This window comes from Micromys minutus, assembly GCF_963924665.1.
Source record: "Micromys minutus genome assembly, chromosome: 1".
In the NCBI taxonomy this organism is placed as follows: domain Eukaryota; kingdom Metazoa; phylum Chordata; class Mammalia; order Rodentia; family Muridae; genus Micromys; species Micromys minutus.
This window is the reverse complement of record NC_137969.1, coordinates 201,040,356-201,055,741: the sequence shown is the minus strand read 5'-3', so window position 1 is coordinate 201,055,741 and position 15,386 is coordinate 201,040,356. Positions and strand designations below refer to the sequence as shown.

General features: G+C 41.7%; 1 protein-coding gene across 3 annotated transcripts in view; it reads right to left on the bottom strand.

Moving 5' to 3' along the window:
- The window catches only part of BRMS1L (BRMS1 like transcriptional repressor), a 33,295-nt gene extending 22,907 nt beyond the window's left edge, over positions 1–10,388 (bottom strand). For 2 of the 3 annotated variants that reach the window (XR_013975586.1, XM_080939551.1), the window contains exons 1-2: positions 10,148–10,388; positions 5,333–5,423 (exon numbers count right to left, since the gene is read on the bottom strand). Coding sequence is in view for 2 of the 3 variants with exons in the window: in XM_080939551.1 (XP_080795677.1) it covers positions 5,333–5,423; positions 10,148–10,289 (233 nt within the window). In the remaining variant the exon portion in view is untranslated. Of the gene's footprint in view, positions 1–5,332; positions 5,424–6,719; positions 6,746–10,147 lie in introns of all 3 variants that reach the window. The other variant, XM_080939552.1, reaches the window with a different exon arrangement.
- Between the last annotated feature and the right edge of the window lie 4,998 nt (positions 10,389–15,386).

Genomic DNA, 15,386 nt, shown 5'->3' with positions numbered 1-15,386 from the left:
TCAAACTAAAAAGAAATGAAGGAAGGAAGGAAGGAGGGAAAGAAGGAAGGAAGGAGAGAAAAAGAAAAGGAAGAAGAATAAGAAGAGGAGAAGAAGAAAAGAAGCAGCAACAGCAGCTGCCGCTTCTACCTCCAGTTCTGGTGGCACCCTCTGGCAAGATACGCTGAAAAGACAGGGAGATCATAAGTTGGACAGCAGCCTGGGCTACACCTTAGGACCAGTAAGACAGTTCAGTGGGTAAAGGAATTTGCTACCAAAACTGATGGCCTGCATTTGATCCCCAGAACCAACAGGGAGGAAAGACAGAACTGACTCCTGCTACTTTTCCTGATAGGCACTTTGGCACAAGTGCAACTATATACATTCATACATATGTACACACACAAATAAGCAAATACTAGAGGACCCAGATTCAAGTCCTAGCACCTACATGGTGGCTAATAACCAGCTATAACACCAGTGTAAGTGGATCTGATGCCATTGAATAGCCATCACAGGCACTACACACCATGGAACAGAAAAACAAATGTGTATAAAACACATACACATAAGGTTATATATAAATATTATATATACATATTTATATGTTATATATAATTAAAATCTAATAAAGCAAATGCTTTTAAACAGAATGAAATAAAAAATGGGAAGGGGTCTTTATTGTCTATTTATGAATTTGCTTACAGATACTATAGAAAAAAAGGAAGGGGACCACCTTACTTTGGAGCCTGTAAGCCAGCCCCAATTAAATGTTGTCTTTTTAAGAATTGCCTTGGTCATGGTGTCTATTCAGAGCAGTAAAACCCTAAGACAGAAGTTGGTACCAGGAGTGGGATACTGCTATGATAGGCTTGACCATGCTTTTGTTTAGAAGAATGCAAATTTAGGGATTTTTAGATTTGGAAAACATTGGAATGCTTTAACTGGGGCTTAATGGGTTATCCTTGAAGGAATATGGAATACCTTGTTGCTGAGAGTAATTTTAACTGCTGACCCAAGAGATTCCAATGGAGAAGAATTTCAGTATGTGGTCTAGAGACTGCTTTTGTGGTATTTTGGTTAAAACTGTGGCTGCTTTTTGCCCTTGTCTGACGAGTCTACCTAAATCTAAGGCAAAGAGATTTATATTAATTGCACTGACAAAGAAAATTGCCCAGCAGAGACTTAGTTCTCTGGTTAAGTCACATGAAGAGCATTTTGAACAAGCATAGCAAGCTTAGAAAGAAAAATATAAAATATATAGTTCAAATTTTAAAGGGGCATCAGGAAGTGAAGTAGAACTGAATCCTATGCTCTTGGAGATAACAGATAAGGGATTTGGTGGCAAGATCCCACCCAGCTAAATTTAGATCAAAGCATGTTGATACACACCCTTAGTCCGTGGAGACAAAGCCAAACAGATCTCTGAGCTCAAGGCCAGCCTGGGACAAAGCAGGTTCTTTGTGAAGAAAAGCTTAAATCTGGGCATGGCGAAACACACCTTTAATCTCAGCATTACAGGAGACAGAGCCATGCAGATCTCTGAGTTCAAGATCTATCTACAGAGCAAGTTCCAGGAAAGCCAAGCTTAGGCAGAGGGAGTCAGAAACAAAAAGCTGGTAAGAGAATAGGGGAGCCATGTTTCAGGCCCAAGAAATAGCATAACACAGCAGCTTTGACCATGTGGCTCTGGCTTTAGAGTGAAAAATAGAAGGGACCACTGGAACAATTGAGGCTGGTTAGCTGGAGCTAAGAAATTAGTGGTGATTAAAGAGAGACCAACATTACTGAGGTGAGATATTCTGGGAAGTGTTTTCTGAGAGCACAGAGAAGCTGTGTTCCAGAAATAGCCGAGGTTGTACCATGTGCTTCAGCTGAACTTGGTAATGTGTAAGAATCACCCAAATGTTATTGGTTTTGAGGGCATGAAGGGGTCATGAAGAACAGCTGAAGCTTGGCATTGTGAGAGGCCATGGAAGGCCATTGGTAAAAGTGCAGCCTCTGTTGTAGTTGACAGCCCAGGACTGAAGGGGTCATTCAAAAGATTTGAGGCTTGGAACCATGAAAAGAGCCTATGAGAGGCTATTGGTGAAGCCTAGTTGCAGCGGATGACGCCAGTGTATTCAAGATGCCAATACCAAGGAATGATCACCAAGAACAGCAGAGGCAGTGGAGTGGATCAACCTGAGCTTAGAGTGTTACAGAGGGCAGAGCTAGGGAAGTAAAGCCAGACCTTTAGAGGAGCCCAGATTGAAACAAGCTGTAACATTGAAGCTGTCTTGGAGATTTCAAGATTTTTGAGATGCCAGAGCCATAGTGTATGTCCTGAAGAATGCTGCTAGCCAAGGAAAAGAAGTTTGTTGTAGTCATCAAAATACAAAGATGAAAAAGGAGTTGAATATCTGAAGACCACTTTGACATCAGGCACAGAGATGCAGAGTTTGGAGTTTGCCCAGCTGGTTTCCTGTCTTACTTTGGGGATTACAGTTAAGTGGATGAATCTCAGAAGATACTTTGAATTTGGACTTTTAACATTGTTGAGACTGCTATAGACTATGGAAACCTTTTCTTTCTTAAAGATTTATTTATTACTATTATTATTATTATCATTACTATTAATATTTTATAAGTACACTGTAGCTGTCTTCAGACACACCAGAAGAGGTCATCAGATCTCATTACAGATGGTTGTGAGCCACTATATGGTACCACCATTTGAACTCAGGACCCCTGGAGAGCAGTCAGTGTTCTTAACCACTGAGCCATCTCTCCAGCCCCGACTATGGGGGCTTTTAAAGTTAGACTAAATGTATTTTTTATTATGCTATGTTTGGGTATGGCCCTCAAATACTCATGTTGAAGCCTATGGGATCAGAGTAGAATGTGAAGGTTTGTATATGCTCTGCCCAGGGAGTAGCACTATTAGAAGGTGTGGCCCTGTTAGAGTAGGTGTGGCCTTATTGGAGCAGGAGTAGGTGTGTCACTGTGGCTTTAAGACTCTCATCCAAGCTTCCTGGAAATCAATATTCTATTAGCAGCCTTCAAAGATGTAGAACTCTCAGGTCCTCCTTCTCCATGCCTGCCTGGATGCTGCCATGCTTACACCCTGATGATGATGGACTGAACCTCTGAACCTGTAAGCCAGCTTCAACTAAATGTTGTCATTTATAAGAGTTGCCATGGTCATGGTGTCTATTCACAGCAGTAAAATTCTAACTAGGACAACGTGTGTGTGTGTGTGTGTGTGTGTGTGTGTGTGTGTGTGTGTGTGTGTGTGTGTGTATGCACACGCATGCATGTGTGTATTACATACGCCATGCTATACTTAAAAGATGCTTGCTTATTCTGACTACAGCTCATGATGGGTGACTGTACTGAACTTGGCTCCCAGCACTCTTGTCAAATGGCTCATAACCACCTATAACACCATCTCCAGGGAATCCAACTTCTGACCTCTAAGGCACCTGCACTCGTGTGTACACACCCATTCCCTTGTCAAACACCTGATCACTCATACCATAATTAAAAATAATTATTTAAAACATAAAAAATATAAATTTGCTACCTCTTTGCCAAAATGATGCTGTACGAACTCTATGTTGCCCAAATGAACTCAAACTAATTTTAATTTAAGATAAACAATAAAAATCTTTTTTCTTTTTTTTTTAAGGGTCTTGCTATGTGGTCTAGGTTGACCTGGAACAGCAAACTCTCCTGCTTCTGCTTTCAAGGGTTGAAATTACAAGCATGACACCAAACACGCTACAATAATGTAAACCTGTACTATAAAAATACCATGTGTTTCAAAGCCAAAATTATAAACTTTATATTTTTAATGTTATACTAGCAGAAAAAATTCTCATATATCCATCTCTAACCCCAATGAAAGTTATGAAAAGAAATAGCATAAGCAGGATTAATATGGTGAACAAATCTGCAATATTCTACCTGACTCAAACCTTGGCCTCCAGTGCGCATGAGTGGACACTTGCAATCCCAGTACTCAGCAGATGGAGGCAGTAGAATGCCAACTTTGAAACCAGGATAGCAAGATAGCAAGATCCAAAATCTCGGGGTGTTTTAGTGAGGAACTCTCCTGCTGTGGTAAAACACCATGACCAAAAGCAACTTGGGGAGGAGAGGGTTTAAATCATGTTACAGCTCCTAGTGTATCATCCAGAGATGTCAGGACAGGAACTCAAGGACTCAACCTGAAGACAGGAACCAATGCAGAGACCATGGAGATGACTCATCCACTAAGAGCTCTTCCCAGAGGCCAGGTTTGATTCCCAGCACCCACAAGGCAGCTCACAATATGTGTACTCCAAGAAATCCAATGCCCTCTTTTGGCCTCCACATGTATGTGACGCAGATATACATGCATGCAAAACACACACACACACACACCAACTTTTAAAAATTATTTTAAAAATTATTTTAAAAATTATTTTAAAAACTATTCAAAAGGAAAAGCTGACTGAGTGCCCATGCTCTTCCTCTCTCTACAATTCCTCCTGAAAAAAAGTGCCTTCAGTGGAATGCACATATAACACTAGAGCAAAAGGCCTGACTTCATTTACCAGCTTCTGAAAAAATATGGGAATGAATAAACTCTCTGAGTACCAGTTTCCTCACGTAAAATGGAAGTAAGACTACCAACCTTACAGGGCTGTTATAAGGAGTAAATTAAGTAACACATATGAAAGAGATTAATACACTGTTCAATATTAAGACATAAAATCAAGTTACCAGATAGGAAATTGAAGAACAATACTTTTATTTTAGTGTCAAATTTTAAAAAACAGTATCACATCTGGACATGGTGGCACAGAGCTGTAAATCCTGGAACACTGGAAACTAGGGTAGAAGGATCACAAATTCAAGGTTTGCCTGAGCTACAAGGTAAATTCAAGGCCAACCAGTCAGGGCAACTTAGCAGGACCCTGTCTCAAAAGAAAAGATACAAGGAGGGATCTGAGGATAATGCTCCGTGGCAGAGCACTTTCTTATCATGTACAATGCCCTAGGTTCCATCTTTAGTACCAGAGGGAAAGCTCTTTAGCCAATAACTTAAAGGGGAATGGATAACGCAGACAGAAGCAAGTGTGCAGCAATGGAAACACTTCAACCACCAGCATCCACATGCAAGTCGTCTGTCTACTGCATCCAACCTCAAAGCTCACCTGCCTCAAAACCCTGTTGAGCTAATGAGGCCTCTATTGGGTAAACAAGCCTCCTTCATACCGGATCAGCCTGTTCTCATAAAACACAAAAGGGAGCACAGCAGAATTGATGTAACTGCTCCTGTGCCGCTGAGACTCGGTGACAAGGGCCTTCTGAAGTTAGTACTTACTGATCTTTGAGGTCTGTGAACTGCTTCTCAAGGTTGGACATCTCATCTAAACATTCCATTCTTCTCCTTTCACAATCTTCATCATCCATTTCTGATAACACAAAAGGCCGAAAATGGAAATATCAAAGATAAAACTTCAAGGTAGGCCTGGAAGCACACACTCGGGATCCCAGCGCTCGGGAGGCACAGGCAGGAGGATTAGGAGTTTAAAGCTAGTTATGACTATGCCACATAGCAGGTTTGAGGCCAGCCTGGGATACATGAGACCCTATCTCAAAAAATAAAAACAAGCAAAAAAGATAAAACTGTTTCAAATAAATATGAAGTTAGTCCAAACAGAAAAAAAAAGAAGTTTTAATATGAAAGTAGACATCCGGCTAGAGATGGCTCAGTGGTTAAGAGCACTGACAGCTCTTCTAGAGGGTCAAATCTCAGCAACCACATGACTCACAACTATCTGTAATGAGATCTGATGCCCTCTTCTGGTGTGTCTGAAGACAGCTACAGAGTACTTATATATAATAAATAAATAGATCTTTAAAACATGAAACTGGATATCCAAGGTCTGTATTAAACCTTAAAGGAAAATAAACAATTTTTATCCAAAATAATTACCACTGTAGAATTAATGTAATGTCAGGTTAATTAAAACCCCCAGAGTCTCTAGAGCATCTAGTATTTATCCATTTTTCAATCTACTTAAAAACTATGAAGTAATGAAGTCAATGAAGTAATGAACTCATTTTTGATTTTACACTAATTCTTCAAAACTTAGCACCAAAAATGACTATGTTCATAAAACATCAATATTAAAAAAAAAACATTTAAAATTCTCTCTTCACAATTTTAACATGGCAGCTGTGTTAGTAAATGACTGTAATCTGAGCACTAGAGAATTTGAGGCAGGAAAAATGAGGGCTCAAACCTAGCTTGGCTGGATAAAAAAAAAACAAAACAAAACAAAAACTAAGGAGCTGAAAAGATGTCTCAAAGGACCCAATCTCAGTTGTCAGAACCCATACCATGGTTCACAACTAACTCCAGTTCCAGGGGATCTGATGGCCCATTTTGAACTCCAAACATACCATACACATGATTACACTCTTTTTAATCTTAATTAAAAAATGAAAATGGTAGAAGACCCACATGGCTAATTACTCCATCACATAAAAAAGCAACTAGTTGCTAGGCAGCATGGTGGCGCATGTCTTTAGTTGCAGCACTTGAAAGTGAGAGACAGAGACAGGCAGATCCAAGCTGGAGGCCAAGTTTGTCTACATAGGGAGTGCCAGACCAGCCAAGGCTACACAGTAAAACCTTGTCTCAACAACACAAAGCAGACCAGTCACATTACATTTATTTTAGGGAATGTTGGATTGCCACTCACCCCACTATTGTTCCCTCTCCAGATTACTGTCAATGAGAAAGAGCAAATGAAGGAAAAGATAGATGAACTCTTAAAGACAGCAACTATTAATTATCAGGTCTGTCCTATTTTCACATCTTCTGTTTTTATATATAAACATAGTATAGCATATGTTTATATATAATATATGCAACACATGTTTATATATAGCCTAACACATATATGTATATATAACATATATGCAACACATATGTTTATATACATATTAACATATATGCAGTGCATCAACATAACTGAGGCACAAGCTGAGCTGCATCTTAATCTTCATTAAATAAAGGTCAAACTATAGCCAAGTGGTGGTGGTGGTGGCAGCCACAACAGCACCACATGCCTTTAATCCCAACAGAGGCAATTGAATCTCAAATTCAAGGCTATCCTGATCTACAGATTAAGACCAATCAACCAAGACTACACAGAGAAACAGTCTCGAGAAAGGTCAAACTATGAGAAAGAGTTATAGCCTGCACAGGTATTTTCATACAGCAAGGAAGTAGATGATAAGTACATGGTGATAGTTTTCTAAAACAAATTTAAAATATTTATGCCTCTTAATAGCTTACTCTGTAGCTCTCTGAAACTCAGTCAGACTGGAGATACAACCCAGGCATAGAGGACATGTCCAAGCCGTTCACAGCCCCTGTGAACACGGTCTGACGGAGTGGAAGGAACATGGCTGGGACATGATACATGCTCATGCACACACACAACACTTGGTTCTTCACATTTCTTCATCTTCCAAAACCTGTACTGTTTCTGTGCCCAAAGGATCTGTTCAGTGCCAAGGTTTGAGAGGAAAAAAAAGAATCCTGCAACATGCAGTAGACTAAAAATAATCACATGAAAAGTAAAACTGCAAAATGAATTTAAACAATTTACTTGCACTTTAAAAATTGACTTTTAGTTCAAATTACTATTATGATTCTATGTAAATTATGTTATTACTTTCCAGGCTGAGGTTTTTTAAGCATGTTAAAAATCACAACATCAGTGTTAGAAGGAGAGACTCACAACACACGCCATTTGATGAGAACCTGGCTCCCATTAAAACCCAAGACCACAGGCCGGACAGAGAGCTCTGTGCTTCTGAGCTATCTCTCCTGGCAGAGGAAGAGAGCTGGGCTCCCAGCACCCACACTACGTAGCTCCCAACCACTAACTCCAGGTCCAGAACGCCCCGTGAGTGCTCTCTTCTGTGCTCTGTGAACACCTCCACTCACATACCGACCTACACAGACATACATTTACATGTAATTAAAAATAAAACCTTAGAAAGAGAAAAACACACATAATAGAAATAAATAAAAACACAAATGCCTGAACATAAAAATGTTTTGCTCCTGGGCCACACAGCAAGGCCCTGTCCTCTGTATCCCACCAACAAAATAAAACAACAACAAAACACTTTTCAGATCTAAGAGCAGGGTATAAATGTGATTCTTAATCACTACTTCCTGTTAAATTGGTGGATTTTGAAGTCTCACCTATGTCCCCTACTAGGCCGAAGAATTATTTTTCTCATCCCAGGTAAGTTCTAATTCCTTCTCTCAGTTTGAACATTTTTACATAAATAGCACACATGCTGAACAGCAATATGCTCAAAATACTTTATCTTCTATCTTCACTTCCATACTTTACTTTTCAGTCAGCGTTAGTGGTGATGCTACCCACCCCTCTCCCTTTCTGAGCTTCCACTTCTTCCCTTACTCCTAAACTTACATGCACCGAGTCTGGGCTTTGCCTTCTCTGAAATCTCTCACAGCTGCAGCATTCTTTGCCTTTTCAAGCCTCTTGGTCTCCCAACCAAACTGGTTTTTTCATTCTTCAGTAAGCCTTGAACTCTGGCCTTTGCACTTTTTCTTACATTCCTTCTCCTATATGAACTTTCCACCTTAACTATCCCAACCCAGACTCTTCAAAACAAGGCAGTGGCTCTTTACCCCACTAAATGTGCTCACCACACAGTTCTGAAATCTTTCCTCTGCTCCTAATTCCAACAGCACTGTTTCCATCCAACTGTTTAACAGCATTGTTTACATTCAATCATTTATTTGGCAACTTAATCAAGTGGTAACTTACATGTTTTTTAAATATTTTTATTAGGTCTTTGAAAACGTTATACAATGTATTTGAACATACTCACTTCCCCTCCCCCAACCCCTCCAGATCCACCCCCACCTCCCTATCTGTCCAGCTCCAAGTCCTCTACTTGTTCTTTTTTTGTAAAACTATGGCGTTCAATTTGTTTTGCCCAACTATTCTTCGGTTGGAGTCTGCCCTGGTTTGTGGCTGACCTCCCAGGGGTCATGCTAACAAATGCCCATAGCTCCTCCGGTAGTGGTGGAACTCCGTGCCCAACTCTACCCCTTCATACTGGGATTTCTGCCAGGATTGAGCCTGCCCTGTCTTGAGCACACTGTCACAACCACCACGAATTCGTGAGTTCAACGGTCCTGTTGAGTAAGCAAAACGCAGTTCTTCAATGGAGATAACTATAAATTTATACCTCATGCTGAGTGAAAACTCTCCCTCATAAATATTTACTTTTGGGTGGCTGACTTACTGACATTACTTTCTTCCATGAAGAAGTATACTCTGACAGACAAACCTGAGAAAAGGGTGTGGAATGACACCGCACTGTCAGGGTGATACAAAGAAGCCACTTTCAGTCTGTCATATGTTGGAATGACAATTATGAAAGACTTAGGAGATGTCAGAAACAGCCCAAAGTTACAAAATAATCAACACTCCAAGATTCTGGGAATGTAAACACTGCCCACGTCGTCCATATTAAAAAGTGACAATGATTCGACATCATTCCTCAGGCTGGTCCTTTCTTGGTCTTGAAAACTTTAGGGACCTACTATGAACAGGAGAGTTACCAAGTCAGTCCCCTCGTGAGCTCTGAAGGCAGTACTGGTGAGAAGCTGATCTGCAAGCGAAGGTTAATGAGTTTCAAGCCCGCCAAGGACCAAGGCAAATCTATCCTCAGCTCGCACACACGCTGACAAGGGTTGCTGAGCCTACTATACTAGTAAAGAGGTGGGTGATGTGAGTTAAGGGACATTTCCAGTCTTCCAGACCAGCCAGCTGGACATTCCACTCCGGAGTCGGCAGCCTCAGGGTACTGCCAGGTGTCCCTAGGGCGGGCCTCACGGTGGACAGAATCGCCTCGGGTCCCCAAAGCCCGCGGGCGTCCAGCCCACCGGGAGCCAGAGCTAGAGCCTGCGGCGCCCCGCAGCTCCGGGTGCCAGAGGCCGAGCCAGTCCCCGCCCCTTCCCTATCTCCCCGCCCCGCGCTCGCAGCAGGACGCGCCGCCCGGCGTGAGCACCGCGGCCTGCCGTGCGCCCCGCTCAAGGGACCCGGCGTCCCCGCCCAGCTGGGTCGCTCACCTGAACTGTCCCCATCCTCCGAGACCGACGAGCTCTCGGTGTCCTCGTCTTCGGAACTGCTCCCCTCGTTCTCCGCGTAGTCCACCTCCATCTCATCGTGATGATTCGTCTCCTTCTTATCCCCTCGGGAATGGACCGGCATTTTCCAGCCGCGCCGTCGTTTCCCACTCCCTGCTCCCAGCCCGGCCACTGCCGCTTCAGTGAAGGGCGCGCCGAAAGCCCCGACCCACCCGGCCGCCCAGCTCGCTCCGAAACCCTTAACTCCTCCCCACCCCTGGCCAGAGCCTCACAACCTAACCCGCAGGGTGTGCGCTGCGAGCTCTACCATTGGCCAAGGCTGTCCCGGGGCTGGAGGCGTGGCTTGCCTTGCAAGCGAACGATTGGTTGCTCGCGATTACGGCGCGGCCTTCCGCTGGTTGTCGGGAGTTGTAGTCCTTAGGCCTCAGAGCTTCAGGGGCTGTGGGTATCTAAGGTTCAGCTGCCTGAATCACTTCTAACTTTGGACTTCAAGTCCCACAAGGCAGGAATGCTGACATACTGGAACGCAGTTTATAAACTAAACAGAAACAGATTGTGCGGATTTGGTCTGTACTTATCCTTTTCCCGCCAACTGGTTATCTAATCTGCCTAGCTACTCAAAATGTGAAAAGGTCCTTTGCTTGAAAGGGTCTTTGCATACTCTTTGAGCCTGAAGGGTTGCAGAATCGTCTCTTCTACATTAGTATTACCTTTATTACGACTAATACTCTATTAAATTGAAATGTATAAAAGAAATGTTTACTTTTAATTTTTTCACAAAGAAAATTTCATCGTTCTTGAAATGTTTACAACCACAAAAATACAAAGGAGATGGAAGTTTTATTTTAGTATTTCAATCTTGCATAGCCTTCTAATTGAAGAAGCTACATGTTGGTTTAATTTCAGGTTATAATGAAAAATGAATGTTTGACTTTAAAAGGTGTCTTTTTTTTTTTCAAGGACAGTATTACACAGACAAGGTCGATGCCGTAACTACCCTAATAATCGTAACTTATAACTGACGACTTTCACTGTTTATCAGATAACCTTGGAAAGTTCACTGCATGGGTTAGATGAGTTGAATTTTTAGTTTAACAGCCCTGAAGTAGGAGTCAGTATTATGTCCATTTTGTCAACAAAATATATGGTTCAAGTATGAAAGGGACACCAGGAAATAGAATGAAGCTTAGTTGTCCTGATACTTGCTCTGTAGATTGCCCTTGAGCTCAGAGATCTGTGAGGCTCTGGCTCCTGGATTAAAGGTGTGCACCACCACACCTAGACTTAAATTTCGGCTGTCCGTTATCTCCTTGAACATAAGATTCAGCTCCATTCTACTTCCCGGTGCCGCTTTAAATATTTTTCCTTTCTCCGCTTGCTCATTTTCTTATGGGTTCTTTATGTCCATTACCATCAAAGCAGGAGCATGGCAACATCCAGGAGGAGCTGAGAGTCCGACCGACAAAGTCATTTGAAGGCTGCAAGTCTTCCACGGAGCTAGAATGGGGGTCTTAAAGCCCACGCCCACAAAGACAAACTTTCTCTAACAGGGCCACACCTACCCCAACAAGGCTACACCTCCTAATAGTGCCACTCCCTTGGCCAAGCATATACAAACCACAACCACCACCGTGTCCCCCCATTTCAGATGCTCTCGGGTTCCCGCAGACAATGGCTATGCTCTGTACTTCGCACCACTGTCCTTTTCTTTGTTCCTTTCCTACCAGGCTGTATTCAGCCACTGTGGGTCACCTAGAGGACTGTGAGTTCCTTGAGAACAAGGGTTGTTCTAATCAAGTATCAAAATATAAGGCAAAGTAAAGTTATTGTGTGTGAGCAGCCACTATGTTGCAACCAGCCAGTTGTTAGAATCTGAGAATTTTAGCTTAATAACATCAGGCCTTCCAATTTGCAAGAGAAACAAGTTGGGACTTCTGTATAGAATGTCCATATACAAACACTGCCTCGGATGAAGATTGTTTTCTTGAGACAGAGCCTTGCTGCCTGGAGTTCATAGCACGGCCTCATCTTCCTGAGAGCTGGGACAGTGGCATGCACTACCACTCCTGCCTGGTCTTGGGTTCTGTTTCTTAAATGCAAATCAAATAAAAGCAGCTGTTGGAAAAGTCCTTGGCTCCAGTTAGTCTTTGTTATATCAGTAACAAGAGAGTACGTGCTAAATAGTCCTGAGATTTCTGGTGGCGACTTATGCCTTGTACAGTTAGGTACTTTGAGTAAGTTGGTTCCTTTAATCTCTACAACAAATCTGAGAGTTCATTTAACAGAGGAGGAAAGTGAGGCACAGCGCAGTTAAACTACCTCACCAAGGTCATACAGAGAATAAATAACAGGTCTCGGATTTGAACGTAAGTATGGCATCAACTGTTTCGTGGCATCAAAGCTTGCGCGTACTCCCTTAGCATACAGTGGTCCTCAAGTACGCGCTTTCTGCTTTTGCTGTTCAAAGGTAAGCAGAAGGAGCCAGGCATGGTAGCTTATACCTGTAATTGTAGCACCTCCAGAGACTGTGGCAAGAGGTTTGTTACCAGTTCGAGGCCTGCCTCAGACATAAGGAAGAGAACAAGAGGCATGGATTCAAGCCATGCTTCTCCTTACTAACCCAGCAATAAACTCAGCAAGTCATAGAATCTCAGCTAAGTTATAAACTAACAAGTTTCTATGATCTTTAATTTCCTTTCAAAGTCTCAGATTCTTGTCACAGACTGGAAAGATAGCTCAGTGGGTCAAGTGCTTACTGCGAAAGTGTGGGGACTGAAGTTCATATAACCAGAATCCAAGTTCATATAAGCAGAATCCAAGTAAAGACCAGACCAGCACAGCAGATTACATGAGATCACAACACTAAAGAAATAGAGGCAAAGAATTCTGGACCAGCGGAACCAGTGAGTTCTGGGTACAAGAGAGACCCAAACTCAATGTCTACAAAGGAGAACAATAGAGAAAGACATTTAACATCAACCTCTGGTCTCCATATATACCTAAAAACACATGTAAACATACAAACCTATGCTGGCTGGTCTTATGTCAAGTTGACACACAAACTAGAGGTACCTCAAAGGAGAGGACCTTAACTGAGAAAATACCTCCATAAGATCCAGCTGTAGGGCATTTTCTAAATTACTTATCGATGGCAGAGAGCCTAGAACATTGTGGCTGGTTTCCTCTCTAGGTTGGTGGTCCTGGGTGCTATAAAAAAGCAGGCTGAGCAAGCCAGTAAGCTGCACCCCTCAATGGCCTTTCCATCAGCTCCTGCCTCCAGGTTTCTGTCCTATTTGAGTTCCTGTCCTGACTTCTTTAACATTGATAAAGAAGTGTAAGCCAAATAAACCCCTTCCTCCTCAACTTGCTTTTTGGTCATGGTGTTTTGTTGCAGCCATAGAAAACCTAGGACAATATCATGCATGCTACCCCAAAAAAGGTTTAAATATTTTTAAGATTTTATTTTTATTTGTGTTCAAGTTTATCCCTGACGTTGCCCTTCCTGTGGTTTCCCTCCATAACCTACAGTGGTTGGTTTTGTTGTTGTTGTTGCTATTTTATTTATTAATTTATTTTTTAATTTTTTTGTTTTTTGAGAGTCTCACTGTATAACTCTGGCTGGGTGCACAATGCAGATCAAGCCGGCCTCACATTCACAGAGATCACCTACCAGTATCTCCTCTGCCCTGTGTTGAGATGAAAAACCCATCCACTGAGTTCCAGTTGCAATGTCCTTTAACTATTTATATATATATATATATATATATATATATATATATATATATATATATATATATATATATATGTTATATGCATATAAGTTATATTTATATGTGTGTGTGAAAGGTATTTAAGTACACTATGAGCTATTTGGGTTTTGGTTTTCTTGGTTTTGTTTTTGAGACCGGTTTTCTCTGTGGAGCCCTGGCTGCTCCTGGAACTGACTCTGGAGACCGGATGTTCTCAAACTCAGAGATTGGTCTGCTTCTGCCTCTTGAACACTGAAACTAAAGGTGTGCACCACCACTGCCCACTTTTCCAAGATCTAATGATTGATTAAAGGGAATATTATTGTTCAAAGTGTTTGGTAACAATTGTGACAAATGACCTAGAGCAGCCATTGAATCAGAAATAGGACAAGGTTTTTGTCTTTTCTTTCTTTCCTTCCCTTTTCCCCCACATTTGAAAGACCCTGTCAATAGGAGGTATGAGTTTGTCAAACAGATACAATGATGCTAAAATATATACCCCCCACTTTGTAGTATTTTTGAGTTTTTAGAATAAATGAAAACTGTATTTTATTATATTTTAAAGTATATTCTAAGTCTTATAGTAGCACAATTATAATTCCATTTTTTACTTTCTATGGCACAGACTTGATAAACTGAAGACTCTGAGGAGGGGATCCCCAAATTGTACCAGTCACTTTTATGTGCTACATATAATGTGTAAAAGTTAAACAATTGTGAAAATTGGGCACATAAGCAATTCCCCATTTCCCTAAGGGAACACAATGAATAAAGCATCATGAATAAATACAACTTTTATAAGGCTTAAAAGATAAAAGTTAGTTGCCTGAAAGGACAGTGTTACATGAAACTCTTGGATCTGGGTTATGTTACTACAGAGCCTGTCATGGGAAAGGGGAAGGAAAAAAAACATTCAAACTTTTATTTGCTGGCCAATGAAAAACTGTTCAACTTCCTTAACTGTGAGGGAAAACAGATCAAAATGACACAAAATGTCCTCATTCCAGCCAGAATGGCTGTCATCAAGAAAACAACTGTTAGTGAAGATGCTGAGGAACTCTTCTGCAATGCTGGTGGGAATGCAAAGTGATGCAGCCACTACAGAAGGCACTGTAGAGGCTCCAAAGACAAACAGACAAAACCAAAGCAGAGAGTCATAGGATGAGCTGGCTGTGGTGGGGCACACCCCAAGCACTCAGGAAACAGGTCCTGGGTCTGATGAAAAGCAAACAGTTCCCAAATCTGCCACATGGTGGAGCTTAGACACCAGTTACACAGTCTCCAAAGTCAGGCTGAAGCTAAGTAAAAAGAACAAAGGTTGTGACTAATAAAAACTAGTACCAAAATGTTGTCATACCAACTGTAGGACGGAGTTTCAGAGAACTACATTAAGAACAAAATAAGCATGCAGAAGAATGCAAATTGATCCTTTCTTATCTCCTTGTACAAAGCTCAAGTGCAAGTGGATCAAA